Raw genomic sequence first — 18,800 nt, 5'->3', positions numbered from 1 at the left:
AAGAAAGAAAGAAAGAAAGAAAGAAAGAAAGAAAGAAAGAAAGAAAGAAAGAAAGAAAGAAAGAAAGAAAGAAAGAAAGAAAGAAAGAAAGAAAGGTCAGTGATCCACAGGAACTATGGGGTCTTAAAGTACAAAGTGTAAAGTAACTTTTATAAGTCACTGAATTAAAAAGGGTCAAAGACATCAAGGTCACAAAAGGATTTTGCAAGTTATGGAAAGAACAAATATAAGACATTTAAATCAGGTTGTTTTTATTGTGTTTATTATTTTTTCCAATAAAGAACAGTCATAGATTTGCTTTCATTTCAATTCTATTCTTCATGACTTTAAGAAACTGGGGATTATTAATATTGAGCAAAACCATAAAATATGTTCAATGACCTACTTTAGTCATTGGACATTTGGACATCTCTGCTAGGGACGGCCATCAAGGGAACAAAAACAGGGATAAATAAAATTGTTTAAATTCACTGAAAGCTTAAACCCTGCATAAATGACTACTTAAAAGATGTTTGCTTGCTATAAAGTAACAAAAGGAAGGTATGGAATTTCCTTAGTACATGGTAACATTGAGCTGATTGGGCTAAGGAGGCAAAAATATAAGCCAAAGATGTATCATATAAAATAAGAAGACTTGAAAAACCAAGCACATATATAATTGAATGTTATATTTTTTTCTTTTTTTGGTGAGGTAATTGGGGTTAAGTGACTTGTCTAGGGTCACACAGCTAGTAAGTATCATGTGTTTGAGGCCACATTTGAACTCAGGTCCTCCTGACTCCAGAGTCAGTGCTCTATCCACTGTGCCACCTAGCTGCCCCTGAAACTATATTTCATAGTTCATATGGGTATATTTCATATATTCATCCTATACATTTATTATGAGGATACTCCTCCCTCCGCCCAACTTTGGGAAACTTAAAAATTGATGACTCCAGACCTAGTTTATCAGGGGCTATTAACTTTTTGGGGGTTCACGGATCCCATTCACAGCCTGGTAAGCCCTATGGACCCCTTCTCAGAACCATGTTTTTAAATGTATAAAATAAAATAACAAAGGATTATAAGGAAGCCTAAGGAAATAGCCCAAGGAAATAAAGATAAAATTTTTCTCTCATCCAAGTTCATGGCATCTCTGCAATCTACGGACCAGAACCTCAGGTTAATAATCTCTTCTTTAAATAAAGTTGGTTGCTAACAGCAGCGTGGATCACTGTTATGGAAGGATATTATATCCAGCCTTGAAGCTGTCAGTTTTCCTCCTTCTTTCTTCCTACTCTTATCTTCCAACTTCCTTCCCTTATCTTCCAACTTCCTCCCCATTTTCCTGTAACAATTGTCCCTTCTACTTTAAAGTCTGAAAAAAATGAATCAACTGAGATTAGTTTAGGTATATACTGAGTCAGAGGCAGAAATTCAGATGAGATTAAACTAAATAGGTCTTAGATTAGAAGAAAGGAATCAGATCAGTAGTAGAGCTCCAAAATGGATCTGGTAATGGACTTGGGCTGGAACCAGACTTACTGGGAAAATAAACTGCAGCTGGGATGAAATGAACCAGAGTAAAAAAAGCTGACACAACTCAAACTGGGATTTACCAAAGGAAAGATTCATGGGTTGATGTCATTTCCAGGGCATTCATGTTGTCAAGATATTAGGAGACACTCTGTTTTCCTGAGCTAAGGTCCAGCAAACAGGTTGTGCCCTGAGCTTAGCATAACAACAATTCTTTGCACTTAGCCTCTGTATGATCTCACCTTCTGGCAAAAATTGCATAATTATTGTATTGCTTTGACCAGTACCAGGTGTTCTTTGAGCTCAGACAAGTTCTGGTGATGAAGTCCTGCTATGTATCAAACTTGTCTCATTGTTGCTGTTACCCCTCATTTTTAGAGCTACAGCTCACTGTGTAGTCATAGTATAAGTACTGAAATCTCCCCACATTGCCTCAGATTCCCTTCATTGTCAGAGCTGCAGCTCACTATGTAGCCATTGGTATAAATATTGAGATCTCCCCATAGGGCCTTGGGTTCCCCCCAGTAGGGGCAGGGTTCTAACACATATGTCCTTGCTTGCAAGTTGTTTCCCTCACTTTGAAATTAAACTTCTTTTTGATTCCTGACTTTCCTGTCTCTAGTCTGCTCTGTTCAGCTCTGGCCACCCCCCAGGTTAGAGGCTGGTTCTGTCTGGTTGACAATGTAGTGTATACATACTTGTACCACTATATGATGAAATCTGAATATAATCATACAAGCTTTGCACATACTCATTAAATTATATTTCAAGTACGGTTACTTTTGCATTAATATCCAGGTAACTGAAAGGAAAGGAGAAGAAAGTAAAAGCATGCTAACCATACGGTTAGCAACCATCTCTAGATAGAAATACTGTATGTGTTTCTTCTATTATTCTTTCCAGGCTACTTCAGCTACCCCCATCCTATTTTTTCTTCCCTCTGCTAATGAAACTAACCATCCCCCTCAATGAAATTTGGACCTTTAATTTCCTAAAGAGCTACTGTATGGCATAATGGATAGAGTTGATCTCAGAACCAGAAAGATTTAAGTTCAAGTCCTGCTGCTGACACATACTGGTTCTGTGACCTTGGATAAGACACTTTTAATTACTCTAGGTAAATATTTAAGACTAAAAATTATAGTAACTAATTTCTCTTTGTCCTGGACCTCTTTCACTCATACTTCTTCCATTTGGTATTCATCACTGAGACCTGCTCCCTGTCTCTTTCCTTCATCTCCCCCACTCCCAACCTAGAACACTACATCCCTGGCCCTTTATTCCAACACTAGCAGAACCTTTACCCATACCCTTCCTCCCTCCTGCTCCCAACACACTGGTCCTAGAGGAAAAAATAGTAATATTCCTTGTGCTTTACTACCACTTCCAGATTCTCTCTTTATCATCAACACTCAGAAAGCTTTCCTTTGACATTCACAGTATAAAACTTTTCCACTCAAAACAAATTATGGCAGCTGTTGTATCCTTACCACCATTCTGGACTTTTTAAACTTCTTCAGCTGTATTCATTTTGGATTTCTGTCTTTTCCAACATGCCTCCACTATGAATATCATCCCCTTTCCCTCTCAAGCTTTTCTGTTCCTTTTGTGTTGTCCCCCCCACCCCCCATTAGATGCTCCTTGAGGGCAGGGGCTGGGTTTTTTTTTTTATATCCCCAGCACTTAGAACAGTGCCTACCATATAGTAGGTCCTTAATAAATGTTTAGTAACGATTGACTATTCTATTTCCTTTAACAAGGAGTTCAGCACCTTACTCACCCTTTCCCATTCCTCTCCCTATCCTCCTTAACATCCCAATCCTTCAGTCTTTTTAAATCCACTACAGTCACACACAGAGATTACCACATACTGTTATCTCATCACTACCCACAAGTGTTACGTTTCTCTAATTAGAAATTCTGACATTCCTCTGACTATAACTTCCTATCAGTCTATCTCTCCCTATGCCTCAATATTCTTAAACCCATTCTTCTCTTCAGACTTTCAATTGTATTTCAACTTGTATCCCTCAAGACTTTCTCAGGTCATTATCCCTGTTCTGATTTCAGTCTCCTCCAATCTGACTCCAGAGTTAGACAATTCAACTTTACACTATTCTCTACTCAAATCCCTTGCCCCCTTGTCCCAGCATCCCTTGCCAAACCTCAGCCCTGAACTGCTCCCATTATCCTACTCTTCTCCTCCTATCCTATTTGCCTTCTTCTGAATGGAGATGTTTCAAACTGTATGTCCTAGAGATACTTCAAATTCAACACAACCAAAACAGAACTCATTATTCCCCTGCTCCAAATCCACCCCTTTTTCACATTTCCCTGTTTTACTCAACCCCTCATTCCCCCTCACCCCATATAACCAATCAGTTGTTAAACCTTGACATTTTTTTTTAACCTCCATAGCATCCCTGGCATCCTCATCTCTCACCAAAATTATTGCAATGGCCTTCTAATTGGTCTCCCTGCTTCAACTTTCTTCCCTATTTCAATCAATCTTCCACACTACAGACAGATATTTTCCTTAAAGGCAGACCGGACAATCTTACTTCCCTATTCAATAGCCTCAAGAGCCCTTCTTTTGCTTCTAGAAAAAAATACAAACTTATCTGTTTAGCTTTTTAAGTCCTGTGCAACCTTTCCTCTACCTATCACTCCTGCCTAATTATGCAAGACAACTAGTTTGGGAAGTGGTTAGAGTGCTAGACTTGAAGTCAGGAAGACCTCAGTTTAATTCTTGGTTTAGACACTTACTTGTTGTGTAATCCTGGGCAAGTCACTTAACTTCTGCCTCAGTTTCCTCATATGTAAATGGGAATTTTATGTGTGTGTGTGTGTGTGTGTGTGTGTATGAATGTATATATCAGCCCCTACCTGACAGGGTTGTTATGAGAATCAAATGATATAACATTTATAAAGCACTTCACAAAACCTAAAGCACTATGTGAATGTTATTATTGCATTAATCACCCTCCTATACTCTGTGATCCAAATAAAAAGACCTTCTCCTGGTTTTTCCACACGACACTATCTCCTGTCTCTATGCCTTTGCACTGGCAATTCCCCATGCTTGGAGTTCACTCCCTCCTCCCTTCTTTGAAGATCACCTTAAAGGGAAGTTTTTCCAGTTTCCCTCAATTAAGCCCCTCCCTTTCAAACCAGCTTGCATTATAACTACTTTGTAGTTATATTTGTTACAAAAGTAGTTACAGTTAAGTATTTTGCCGTGATTTTATTCTGCATGTATTTCTACAGTGTCTAGGTCTTTAGTGCAATTTTGAGTTTTAATAGCTTAGATAAGTTAAAGATTAAAACAGCACTTTATAATAAAAACAGCACTGTATAATAAGTCCATGATGTCTCCCCCATTAGGATGTAAGCCAACTGGTGAGGAGAGATTGATTATCCCTGGAATTGTTCTTGTTTCCACTAATGTTTTGGCACATAGTTTCAGATTAATCAATGCTATTAATTAATTGATTAATCTGAAGAAGTTTCTTACAAGGAAGGCGCTTCCTTAAATCAAGGAAATCCCAGGCCTTGTCCCCATCCCTAACTTCCCAAAACGCTACAGCAGCAAAGCTGAATAAACAGCAGGAAGGGAGGTGGCAGAGCAAAGGGGACACGTCCCAACAACAAAATAGTAGTTTTGGAGTTAAAAAGTAGCTGGGGATGGTATTAGAAGGGGACAGGAATCCGCAAAAAAGTAGTGGCTTTGGAGTTAAAAAGTAGCTGGGGATGGTATTAGAAGGGGACAGGAATCCGCAAAAAAGTAGTGGCTTTGAAGGACGATCCTAGAAGGGGATGGGGACTTGGAGAGTCACAGGGGAAGGTGAGACCCTGGAGGACGGTCACAGACCCGGGGTAGCACTTTATGGGATCAGCCCCAAAGGCAATTCCCAAATCCCTAACGCAGCTATATAGGACCAGGAAAAAAGGGGCGAAGTAGGCGGGAGCCGCCGCTCGGACCCGCCGCCCCCAACCAGGGAACCCCCGCTCCCCCACGGCCCAGGCTGCCGGGCGCCCGCCCCGAGCCGCGCCGCGCCGCCCCGGGCCGCTCTCTGGCCTAGGCGCCGCTCCCGCACCCACCTCGCCTCCAGCAGCAGCGGGGTCGCGGGCCATTTCGCAGACAAACTGGCCGTCACCGCCTTGGAGGAGCCGGAGGAGGAGGCGGCGGCGGAGGGCGCCTGAGCCCCGAGCAGCGGGAGCGACAAGGACACCGAGCCGAGGAGCAGCCGCACCACGTAGGCAGCCGCCGCCGCCATAGCGGGGAAAGGAAGGGAAGAAGCCGAGAGAAGACGAGGAAAAAGGAGGACCGGGCGGTCGGAACCCCGACTTAAGCCCAAAACTACCGCCCTCGCGACGCCCCGCCCCTAGCGACCGCCCATTTCCGGTTGGGGGGAGGGGAGAGGTGGGATGGATGGAATCCGTTATCCAGGGTTAGGCTGAGGCGTCTGGAAGGTGGCGCATGCGTATATGTGTGCTGTGGAGCCGAGTTGGGATGGGGATCATCTCCAAAGCAGAGACATCGCTCCCTTTCCATTTGGAGAGAGGACTTACCACCGCCATATGGAGCAGTGCTCCAAGATCAAGGTCTTACTTAATGCCAATAATAACTATTTCCAATTTTTCATATCTATATCTATACACACATATATCTATGTATATACATATATACACACATATGCGCACCCATATATGCACACACATATACAACATATGTACATGTATACACATATACAACAGGTGTACATGTATGTACACACATATACAACAGGTGTATATGTATGCATACACACATATACAACATGTGTATCTGTATGTATACACACATACATTGTTTCCACCATTAAACTGTTATGTCCTTAAGTGGACTGTTTTCATTTTTCTCTGTACCCACAGTGCTTACCAGGGCTCCTGGCATATTATAATGCCTCTTACTTTATCATATTTCATAATCTGCTCTAAAAGGGACCCTAGAATTTCAAGCTAGAAGGGACCTCAGAGATCATCTTAATCCAGGCAGGGGTGTGCTAGCAAATATTTAACAAGCAATTCTCCAGGGAAAATGCACACAGAGCACATTTCTAAATTTAATCTGTATTAATATTTTCTTCACCATTTTCTTAAGTCTAGACAATCCATAAAACTGGATAATCTATTGTTTTGTGTGCCTATATAAAATACTAAATCAAATCTTGATTTATAGCCAATTTACAAGATGTAAATGCTCACACCGAAAATTTACCAATTGACTCTAGACTATATAGTCTAGACTAGACCATAGACCCCTGAATCCAGAGGTTATTAACCTGGGATCCACAGAAGGGACCATGAATATGGATGGGGGGAAATTACATCTTAAGTTTATCTGACCAGTAAATGGAATTTAGCATTTCCTTTAATTATTTCAAAACATTATCCTGAGAAGAACAGAGACTTTATCAAACTATCAAAGAGGGTTAATGACACACAAAATAACCCCCTGGAAGTCCACTTTCTTGCTGCCACTGATGGGCAAGTCGAGTCCCGTAGGATATTGACTTGCCCAAAGGCTGCCCCCCTTGTGTGCTCTTGATAACCTTAACAGGGACCATTTGTTACTATGGTAAGTTTCTTTCCATGGTTTTTGATAGATATCTAAAGTCAATTCTGAATGCAGTTTAAGTAGAGTGGATTCCTTGTCCTGAACGTTGTCCTGTAGGACAGCAGATTCTTATTGGTTGGTTTGGGAGGCATTTCCAAAGGAAGAAGAAAAAGCCCCAGAGAGTGAAGAAAAAATAGTATGTGGGGTGCATGGGAGCTAGGGAGGAATGAAAAGAGGTTATGTGAATACTAATAAATGCATCATAAGAATCTTAGAGGTGGAATAGGTCTCAGAGGCCTAACCCAAATCCTGCCACATTAGAATTAGGCAAAACTGAGTCACAGAAAAGTTAAGTTATCAGCTACCAGATTTCTATTAATATATTACCATTTGTTCTGTCTCAATTCAAAGATCATGAGGTTTCTGGAAACCAGAGATTTTAAAAGGAGGTGAAAAGGAAATGTATTTGGACATAGAAGACAGACAAACTGTAAAAAAAAAAAAAAACACAGATAAAATGGTGTGTGTGTGTGTGTAGACAGCAAAAAGACTGCTACTTTTCCGCAGGGACAACAGAATGCAAAGCACTATTGGCTGATTTGGCCAGACAACCTAATGCTTAGAATCAGGCAGTAAAGTACTTCAAACGCCAAAAAGTTACATTTGTATTTGAAACTAAAGGTAATAGACTCAATTGACCAGGGGAGTGACATGGTTGGACCTGTGTTTTAGGAGTATCGTTATATCATAGTTGTCTCCATTCCCCATTTATTTCCTGTCTTCTCGTATTTCCCTGCCTTTATGACAGTGCTCCATCTCTCATTCTTGGAATGCACTCTCTTTCCTCTTTCTTTCTCTTTGTTCTAGGTACAACTCAGGTGCCCCCTTAATGAAGCCTTTTCTAAATCCTTTCCCTCAGTTCCACTCCCTCCCAAATAGCTGAAAGTCTTTTCTTCTCTTCAGGTTATCCATAATGCTTTACCTTTTTACTTATTCCCATTACCTCTTGTATTATAATTACCTGTGTACTTATTCCCATTGCCATCTCCCTAGCCCAGTAATTCATTACTTCTGCTTTCTTACTTAGAGACCCCCACTTCAATCCATCCTGCACACTACTATAAAGATATCTTCCTAAGGCACAGTTTTGATCAAGTGACTTTCTGCTCAAAAACCTTCAACAGCATCCTATTGCCTATTGAATAGAGTCCAAACACATTTGTTTTACATTCAAGCCCCTCCATAACATGACACTAACCTACCTTTTCTAGATTTATCTTTTACTGCTACCCTTCACAAATCCTGCATTCCAGCCAAACTGAATAACTGTATTTGTCCAAGTCTTGTGTAAAACCTCTTCTGCCCAGACTCAATGCTCAATGGATTTTCCCATTTCCCTTAATCTAATCGCATCCCAGTGATCCTGAAACCCTGGTGGCTGATATACAAACTCCATTCCACACCCTCAACTTTCAGGCCTGTCCATTTCAATTCTGCACAGACTTTCTCATATCCACAAGGCACTACTCCAAATCGTTTGTACTGTACCCTCTAAAATTCCAGCTCTGTAATTAGCAGAATTCTTTTCATCTAAAAGCTTTTTCTTTCTCATTTCTTCCATCTTCTAGCCCTCAGTGACATCACTTCTGTCACCACCTTTTACAATTCTGCATGAACTTTCTCTTATACCTCTTGATTCAATGGTCATAGAGAAGGAATTAGAACATTCCTTGCTCTCCTGTGCTACTTCCATACACTTCTAGCCCACTGTCACTAAGCAACCTCTCCACCTTTGTGATTCACCCTATATAAATTTATCATCAATTCAGATTCTGGAAGCTTTTATCTATAGGCTCTCAGAGCATTCAGCTTCTTTCCTCAATGAGTTCAATACCTGGCTCATAATTTTTCTTTCCTCCTGGAATACTAGAGAGTAAACATATTGATGTCCTCTGAAATTACCTAACATCCCAGTTTCTCAATCTATTCAGTTCCTATGACCTACTCCTCCACACCTCCCCAGCAACATACAAAGAAGATAAGACTCTTGATTTTGTCATTACCCACAAACATTTTATTTCCAAGTTCATGAATTCTGAAATTCTTATTTCTGATCCTAATATTTTATCATTCAATCTTTCTCTATGCTTTACAACACTTAACCCTGTTCTTATTCTCATTGTGAGCCTCATTCATTCCACCTCTCTGTTCCCTTCCATGCCATCAATCCTATACTGGCTACACTTTCTTCCTTTCCCTGTCTCTACCTTTTGGTAAAACAACTTAGTTCTACACTGTCCTCCATTCTTGCTTCACTTGCCCCCATGCCCTATTGCCAGTCTTGCCTTACCAGTGCCAGACACTGTATTATTCCACCATCCAACCTACTTTGCTTCTTTTTATTCACAAGCTGCTGAACTGAGCCTCAGTGCCATTTGCTGAACCTTCATTCATTTCATACACTCTAATTATGAGTATCCCTAATGGTATACCTGAGTTCCTATCTCTTTTCACTCTGCGCTATCTGGCATGTTGAATTCATCAGCTTCCATGACTTTAATTATCATCTCTATGGAGAAAATTCTGAGATCTATAAATCTAGTCCTAGTCTCTTGGCTGAGCTATAGTCCTATATCTCCAAATGCTTTTTGGATCTCTCAAACTGGATGTCTCATAGACATCTCAAAATTATATACAAAATAGAACTCATTGTCTTTTCCCCCAAACCCTTTCTCTTCCTTATCATTGCTGAGAGCATCTTCATCATCTTTGTCCCAACTGTCATCCCTCATGCCTGATATTCTCTGCCTCCTTATCTCCACCTCATAGTTTCTCTGGCTTCCTTCAAGACTCAGCTCAAATTCCACCTTCTGTAGGAAGCCTTTCTTGTTCCCTTCATCTGCTAGTGCCTCTGTCTTTCAGATTACCTTCATATAGTCTATTCATGCTTTGTATGTACTTAGTTACTTATCTGTTATTCCTATTCCCAATTAGAAAGTAAGCCACTTGATAGTAGGGTCTCTTTTTTGTTTTTGTGTCTCCAGAACTCAAGAACTAGAGCCTGGCACATAGCAAGCAGTTGATAAGTGTTTGTTGACTGATGGGATAAAGTCTATGATGGCACTTTTAATTTTATTCATTTTTATCATCCCTGCCCTCTTTGGGATATAGCCAAAAGCATGAAGAGATAATAAAAATGAATAAAATATCTTATTTAAATTACAATGAATATTTTTGCCATGTATATGATATGGTAATTTTATGTAACTATTTAAAATATATAACTATGTATGCCAATGTAGAACTATGGGACTGTGAGATTGATGTTGTGTTCTTCTGAAAGTCAATCCTATAATGCTCTGCACATGCAGGGAGACATGACTCCTAATTGCTTGATCAACTTCTGGGAAAGAGAAGCAGAGAAATAGAAGAGACAAAGTGTAGATTTTGAATGGTGAATATGAAACCCCTAGAACTACAGGCATATAGGGAAAAGTGGACACCTCAACATGTCCTTTGATATCCAAAGTCCCCCAGAGACTGTCAAGGATGAATTCCTTGGATGAGCTTGTTCTCTTCCCAGTTGAGATTGCATCTGGTTCTAGGTCACAGAATTATGTATTCTATCACCTAAATTTGTATGTCTTCCCTGATTATTGTCCTATTTGATTGTTTCAATGAGTAGCCTTGCTTGCCACCTGCCATTATCTTTTGTGTAATAAGAATATGGTGGGGAGAAGAAGCTAAGCTGGCTGAAATTAAGCTATTACCCACCAGGTCTGGGACAGAACTGTTCCCCCAATTCTCCAGAATAGCCAGGAAAAGTGACTTTTGTATAGAACTCCTAAAATAACAATGACTCTAGAATTCAAATAGCTGATATGTAATAGAAATTAATTCTAAGCCCAAAACCCATCTTGAAGACAGAAGAGTGACAGAATGATCACCCACTTAGAGCTGTCTTCCTACCTCCCACCAAAGTGGATATCTAGTATCCCTGGTGAAATTGGGTGTACCATTCCCAGAACTAACTCTCTCTGTCTCTCTCTCTCTGTCTCTCTCTCTCTTTGCCTCTTTCTCCACCTAGTCTTTGGTTACACAGTACCTATACATTGTTTTTGCTTTCAAAGAAATCTCATTTTGGATGGAGGGGGCAGTCGTTATCTAGAGCAGCAATTCTCAAAGTGTGGTCTCTTATCCCTTGGGAGTCCTTAAGACCCTTTCAGGAGGCATATAAGGATGAAACCATTTACATAATAATACAAAGATGTTATTTGCCTTTTTTTCCACTTTCATTCTCTCATGATCATACAATGAAGTTTCTCAGAGCATACATGATGTGTGAATTAAGGATTAACTGCAAACATGAAGACTGAGTTAATATCTCATTTGCAGAATTGTAATTTTTGTCTTATGAATGGGTAAATCTGCAGATGTGTCTGGCCTTGTTGTTTCTCTTGCATTCATTCAGTATCAGCCAACTAATCATCAAAGATCTTTTATGCAAATGCTTGGCAACAAATACAAGTGGTGCTGAAATATAAAAAGTGTTGAATAACTTTTTTAAACTCCAAAGGTTTATCCTGAACAACTATGCTGAAATTTGCCCAGACTGTGTGAAAATGAGGGTGGTTCAAACTGTTGGTACCTTGGCATAAATTAAGGAAGCAATATTGATCTGTTCTAGTAGTTATTGTGTTCTTCATCTCCATACACTTAAGAGTAAAAAAAAAAGCATCCATTTTCATTTAAGAATTTCCTTGCTGAAGCAATAAAATTATTAATTTTATTAAATCTTGACCCTTGAGTACATGTCTTTTTAATATTCTGTGTGATGAAATGGAAAATATTCATAAAGCTCTTCTCTGCATGTCAAAATACTATGGTAGTCTGGAGAAAAAGCACTGATGTGATTGTTTGAGTTGTGAGCTGAACTAGTCACTTCTTTTTTCATGGAACACTATTTTTACCTGAAAGAATGTCTGACAGACTATGATTATTCAAATTGGGTATTCGACCAACATTTTTGTGAAAATGAGCAAAACGAGCCTTCAAGGAAATTTAACTGGCAGTATTTGTTGCCAATGACAAAATCCAAGCATTCTAGGGAAAACTAGAATTTTGGAAAACTTTTATTTGTCCACTGTGAACTTGACAGCTCCCCAAGACTAAAATACTTTTCTGATGAGATATATGGTGATAGTAATGAATATGATTTTTATTTTGATATTGTATGATTAAATGTGGCAAAATCTGGAAGATCTTTATAGGCCAGTGAACCAATATTTTTTAGATGACCAGTGCATGGTATTACAAAGTTATATATGTGTAAAAAAATCCAATGGATTTTAATGTAGCAAAGTATGAGAAGTTCACTGATATGGTTTCAGATTCCACACTGCTACCAAACATTTAAGAACCCACCGTTTGTCAAATTTTAATGTAGTATTAAAGAAGAATATCCACAATTATCTGAAAAGGCTATTAATATACTCCTCCCTTTTCCAACTTTATATCCCTATGAGGCTATATTTTCTTCATCTATAGCAACCAAAGTAGCAGATTGCCACAGATTGAATGCAGAAGCAGATTTGAGAATCCAGCTGTCTTCTGTTAAGCCAGACATTAAAGATACTTGCCAAAGTATAACTTTTCTCACTATTTTTTTGGGGGAAAATTTACTTATTTTAATAAAAGTATGTTATTTATATTGACTTAAAGGTTTATCATTGCTATTTTAAATGAATTAATAAAATTTTTAACATGTATCAATTTTAATTTCTAATTTGGTAAATATTGATAGATGGAACCCACATAAACAAAAACTTTTTGGGAACCTCCAAAATTTTAGAAGTGCAGCTAGGTGGCACAGTGGAAAGAATGCTGGACCTGGAGTCAAGAGTTCAAATCCAGGCTCAGACATTTACTATCTGGGCAAGTCACTTAGCCCTATTTGCCTCAGTTTCCTCATCTATAAAATGAGCACAAGAATGAAATGGCAAACCATGCTAGTATCCTTGCCAAGAAAACCCCAAATGGGGTCATGAAGAGTTGGACATGACTGAAATGACTGAGCAATTGAAAAAACAAAAATTTAAAAAGTGTGAAGAGATCTGAAGACCAAAAAATTTGAGAAACACTGATTTAAACCAAAACAATGATAGATTTTTTTAAACCAGGATGTGACCCTAGGTACTCTACCAACATATGTTGAATAAAATGAATATGTTGAAAAAAATGAAAAAATATTGACATAACTGACTAGTTTCCGAGCCAGAACTGGAATCACATCTCCTGATTCCCAGTTTAGTGTTCTTTGTGCAGGATCATAAATCTTTTTTATCAACCTGAGTTTACCTGATTTTCCAAATAGGCAAGTTTACAAAGTTATAATGCTGAGCAATATGGAGTTATGCTTGGGGCCTATATTTGTTAAGCCCCAAAGTCTTCCTTCTTATCACAAAGGCATATATCCTTCATCTTTCCTTTCTTTCTTCCTTCCTTCCTTCATTCCTTCCTTCCTTCCTTCCTTCCTTCCTCCCTCCTTCCCTTCCTCTCTCTCTCTCTTTCTTTTTTTCTTCCTTTTTTTTTTACTATCTCCTTGAAGAGAACAATTTTAAATCTCTGGTTATTAGGGACAAGATTATAAAGGAGACAGATGAATTCTGTTGGACTGAAGCAATGTAGGGTCTGGGAAAGAAGAAGAACTCTTAATTTTCATCCATGCTAGAAAGAATGCAGATAAAAAGTGATAATATGAATCCTTCACATATATTTATTTCACTCAAATCCCTAAAACATATACACACTCATCTTTTTGATGAAAATTTTGGTGAATGAAAGAAAGAATGAATTAATGAATGAAAAAGCATTTTTCTGAATGTTTATAATGTGCCAGACACCGTGCTAAAAGTGTGGGGCATACCAGTAGAAAAGCAAGAAAGTTCCTGTTCTCAAGGAGCTCATATTCTAGTTAGGAGAAACAATACCAAAAAGGAGGCATTAGCTTCAGAATGTGTGGAACAATCAGTTGGCAGCAAGGGCTCAGTTTCAGAGCAGATAGTCCTTTAGTAGCATGGGCAAGTCAGATCACATAAATATATCATCTACAGGGTAGATGGTACAGTTTTCTCCATTTTACAGGAAGGATTATAGGTTGTGATTCCCTGCTTATCCAAGTGGAGTGAACAGCCATATTCATCTGACTATAGAAGAAAAAAAGAAAGCTTGGACACTGTTGTCCTAAATCTCAGCAAATCAGAGAGGCCCCAAATGTTTGGCAAATATTTTTCTTCCTAAGATAATCAACATGAAATTTATAGGTAAAAGAAACAGTATCAAAGTAGAAAACAACTTATAAAAGTTACATATTATTAATGATATATCTGAGATTAAAAATGAATCATCAATTATGATGTCATTTTTCTCAGAGACATTTGTGAGGGGATCCTGAGTAAGGAGAGGCCAAGAAGCCACATGGTCACGTAAAAAATCGCAAGTCAAGCACTTTGTTACTTACAGGCATGTAAATGTGTAGCTTTCTTACCATTTAGTCTTGCAGGTACACATCAGTGGCTTAGGTATATAATAATCTGTGTACTCTAGTTAAGAGCCCATATTTCCTGGGTCTCTGAACTTATATATAATTGCTGTTGCTGAGGAAATTCACTGGTGCTATATAAATTGGGGAATGGCTGAATAAGTTGTGGTATATGATGATAATGGAATACTATTGTGCTATAAGAAATGAGCAGGTAGATTTCAGAAAAACCTGGTAAGGCTTACATGAACTGATGCTGAGTGAATTGAGCAGAACCAGGAAAAAGTTGTACACAATAAAACAACATTATGCTATGATCAATTGTGATAGATTTAGCTCTTCTCAGCAATGCAAGGATCTAAGAAATCTCCAAAAGACTCATGGCGGAAAATGCTATACATATCCAGAGAAAGAACTTTGAATGGCAGATTGAAGTAACTATTTTTAAACAGTATTTTATTTGTTCCCAGCTATATATCAGGACAATTTTTAACATATATTTTTACAAGATTTTGAGTTCCAAATCTTTCTCTCTCCTTCTCTCCCCTCCCCTCTTTCAAAAATAGTAGGGCATTTGATATATTATACACATGCTATCATGTAAAAATTTCCATATTAGTCACCATTCTGAAAGAAGATAGAGATGAAAAGAAAAACAAAACATGAAAAAGAATACAGTGGAAAAAGTATGCTTTGATTTGCATTTAGTGTCCATCAATTCTTTATCTGGATGTGGATAGCATTTTCCTTCATGAGTCTTTGATACTTGTCCTGGATCATTGTGTTGCTGAGAAGAGCTGAGTCATTCATTGTTGATCATCACATAATGTTGCTGATACTATGTACGATGTTTCAATGTTTTCCTGGTTCTGCTCATTTCACTTTGCAGCAGTTTGTACAAGTCTTTCCAGGTTTTTCTGAAATCTGCCTGTTCATCATTTCTTATTGCACAATAATATTTCATCACATTTATATACCACAACTTGTTCAGCCATTCCCCAGATGAGCATTCTCTCAATTTCCAATACTTTGCCATCACAAAAAAGGGCTGCTATAAATATTTTTGCACATGTAGGTCCTTTCCTTTTTTTACGATGTCTTTGGGATACATAGTTAGTAGTAGTATTGCTGGATCAAAGGGTATACACAGTTTGATTGCCCTTTGAGCATAATTCTAAATTGTTCTCCAGAATGGTTGGATCAGTTTATAACTGTTCTAACAGTGCATTAGTGCCCCAATTTTCCCACATCATCTCCAACAGTTATTATTTTCCTTTTTTGTTATATTAGCCAACCGGATATGTGTGAGGTGGTATCTCAGAGTTGTTTTAATTTGCATTGCTCTAATCAGTAGTGATTTAGAGCATTTTTTCATATGACTATATATGGCTTTGATTTCTTCATCTGAAAACTGCCTGTTCATATCCTTCGACCATTTATCAATTGGGGATTGGCTTGTATTCTTATAAATTTGACTCAGTTCTCCATATATTTGAGAAATGAGGATGCTGGTTTTTGATCTACTCTTCTATCTGCTTCTGTTTTATGGAAGAGTTCATCCCATTCACATTCCCAGTTATGATTACTGTGTATTTCCCCCTATCCTATTTTTCCTCCTGTTTGTCCTCTCTATCCTTTCACTATTTCCCTCCTTCACAGTATTTTGTTTCTGACTGCCGCCTCCCACATCTGTCCTCTCTTCTGTCAGTTATCACTCCCTCTCGCCTCCACCCTTTACTCAATTTCTTTTCCTCCCACTTTCCTTTCAGGTAAGATAGATTTCTATATTCAACTGATTGTATATATTATTCCTTCTTTGAGTCAATACTGATGAGAGTAAGGTACAAGCAATGCCCATCACTCACCTTCCCATCTTTCCCTCCAGTGTAATAGGTTTTTCATGCTTCTTCATGTGAAATAATTTATCTCATTCTACTTCTCCCTTTCTTTTGAACCCAGTGCACTTCTATTTCTCATCCCTTCATTATTTTTTATGTCATTCCCTCAAATTCACCTTCTACTCATAACCTCCATCTATGTATATCCCTTCTAACTCTACTATAAGTGGTACAATTACAAGTATCAGTTTCCCATGTAAGGATGTAGCCAGTTCAGCTCCATTGAATCCCTTATGTTTTCTTTTCCCTTTTTATTTTTTTAGGCTTCTCTTGGGTCTTGATTTTGGAGAACAATTTTTTTGTTCAATTCTGGTCTTCTTATGAAAGCTTGAAATCCTTCTATTCATTGAATTACCACTTTTTCCCCTTGAAGTGTAAGGTTTTATTTTGCCAGGTGAGTAATTCTTGGTTGTAGTCCCAACTCCCTTGCCTTCCAGAATATCATGTTCCATGAACTTTGATCTTTTAATGTTGCAGCTGCTAAGTCCTGTGTAATCCTGATTGTGGTTACCCAATATTTGAATTTTTTTTCTGGCCACTTGTCAAATTTTTTTTCCTTGACCTGATAGTTCTGATTTGGCTATAATTTTCCTTGAAGTTTTTATTTTGGGATCTCTTTCCAGAGATCTATGGGATTCTTTCAATGTCTATTTTGCACTCTAGTTTCAGGATATCAGGGCATTTTCCTTTGATAATTTCTTGAAAGATGTTGTCCAGGTTATTCTTTTGATTATCGCTTTCTGATAGTCCAATGATTCTGACATTGTCTCTCTTGGATCTATTTTCAGTTGTTTTCTAATAAGGTAGTTTACATTTTCTTCTATTCTTTCATTCTTTTGAATTTGTTTGATTGATTCATGATGTTTCATAGACTCATTAGCTTCCACTAGTACAATTCTAACTTTTAAGGACTTGTTTTCCTCAGTTAGCTTTTGTACTTCCTTTTTCACTTGTCCAATCGTACCCTTTAGGGAGTTGCTTTCTTGAGTAGATTTTTGTATCTCCTTTTCCATTTGGCCAATTCTACTTTTTAAGCAGCTGTTTTCTTTTTCCAAGCTGTTGACTCTTTTTTCATAATTCTCTTGCATCACTCTCATTTATTTTCCTTATTTTTCTTCTACCTCTTTTATATGATTTTTAAGCTCCTTTTTGATCTCTTCCATGAGTTCTTTCTAGGCTTGAGACAACTTCCCATTTTTCTTTGATGTTTTGCCCATAAGTGTTTTAACATTGTTGTTCTCTTCTGAGTTTGTGGCTTGGTCTTCCCTGTCACCATAATAATTTTCTATGGTCATATTCTTTTTTTTTTTGCTCATCTTTTTTTGGTCTTTGCTCCTCGGGTGGAAGGGGCACCACCTCAGGCTTCTTGTGCCAGGGACTGCAGGCCCTGGCTGTTTACCTGGTGCTGCACCGATTTTGCCCTTGATGAAGAAATATTATGTTGCACAGGAGACCCTCAAAGTCTGGTGCTGTGCTGAGGAGATGGGGTGGGGGATGGCTGCTGCTGCTGGAGGCTGTAGGGGTCTGGCAGCTTACCTGCTGGTGTCTGATGTGTGCTGAGGCTGGTGGAGTGTTTCTGTGTTTCTCCAGGGCTACATTGAAGCTCATGGTGGTCTGGTTGTTGGAGGCTGCCTGTTTGCCCAGGGTTATGCTGAAGCATGTGGGGTGGGGCAATCAGCTCAGGAGGTTGCCTATTTGCTTGGGCTCCCATAGGGTTGGCATCAACCTGTTTCCCTGGGGCTGCTAGAGGCTGCCTATTTGCCTGGGGCTGCACTGAAGCATGTAATGGTTCTCCAGTGCTAGAACCTGCCCATTCCCCTGGTGATGCTCAGGCACATAGTTGGCATTTGCCTTCTCCCCCACACTGGGGCTCAGGGTCTCCCCCTGGTTTGCTGAGGTGGGGCTTGCTGCTGGCTTGTTGGGACACTTCCTGTTCTGGATTGCATTCCTCTTTTACCCAAGTAAGAGAGACCTTTCCTGATGATCTTCCAAGTTTCTTGGGCTAAAATATTGCTTCATCTGTCTTTTTGCTGGTTTTGCTGTTTCAGGATTTGTTTTGGGATGCTATTTTATGGTGTTTGGGGGTGAATACGGAAGAGTTAGGTGATTTAGTGCTTACTCCACCATCTTGGCTCTCCTGAAGCATATGATTTTCACTTTTTTTTGTTTTTGTAGTTTTCCCCTTTTGTTCTGTTTCTTCTCTTACAACATCACTAATGTGGAAATATGTTTAATATGATTGTACATG

At 38.8% G+C, this 18,800-nt stretch overlaps 1 protein-coding gene across 1 annotated transcript in view; it reads right to left on the bottom strand.

Annotated features, from left to right (window-relative positions):
• The window catches only part of UGGT2 (UDP-glucose glycoprotein glucosyltransferase 2), a 212,746-nt gene extending 206,954 nt beyond the window's left edge, over positions 1–5,792 (bottom strand). The window contains exon 1 of the mRNA XM_027855699.1: positions 5,617–5,792. Within this exon, the coding sequence (XP_027711500.1) occupies positions 5,617–5,792 (176 nt within the window). The remainder of the gene's footprint in view (positions 1–5,616) is intronic.
• Positions 5,793–18,800: the final 13,008 nt, after the last annotated feature.

The sequence above is a fragment of the Vombatus ursinus genome, unplaced genomic scaffold (assembly GCF_900497805.2).
Source record: "Vombatus ursinus unplaced genomic scaffold, bare-nosed wombat genome assembly UNPS02011014.1, whole genome shotgun sequence".
Lineage (NCBI taxonomy): Eukaryota > Metazoa > Chordata > Mammalia > Diprotodontia > Vombatidae > Vombatus > Vombatus ursinus.
The sequence above is the reverse complement of the archived record's forward strand: the minus strand, read 5'-3'. Positions and strand labels throughout refer to the sequence as shown.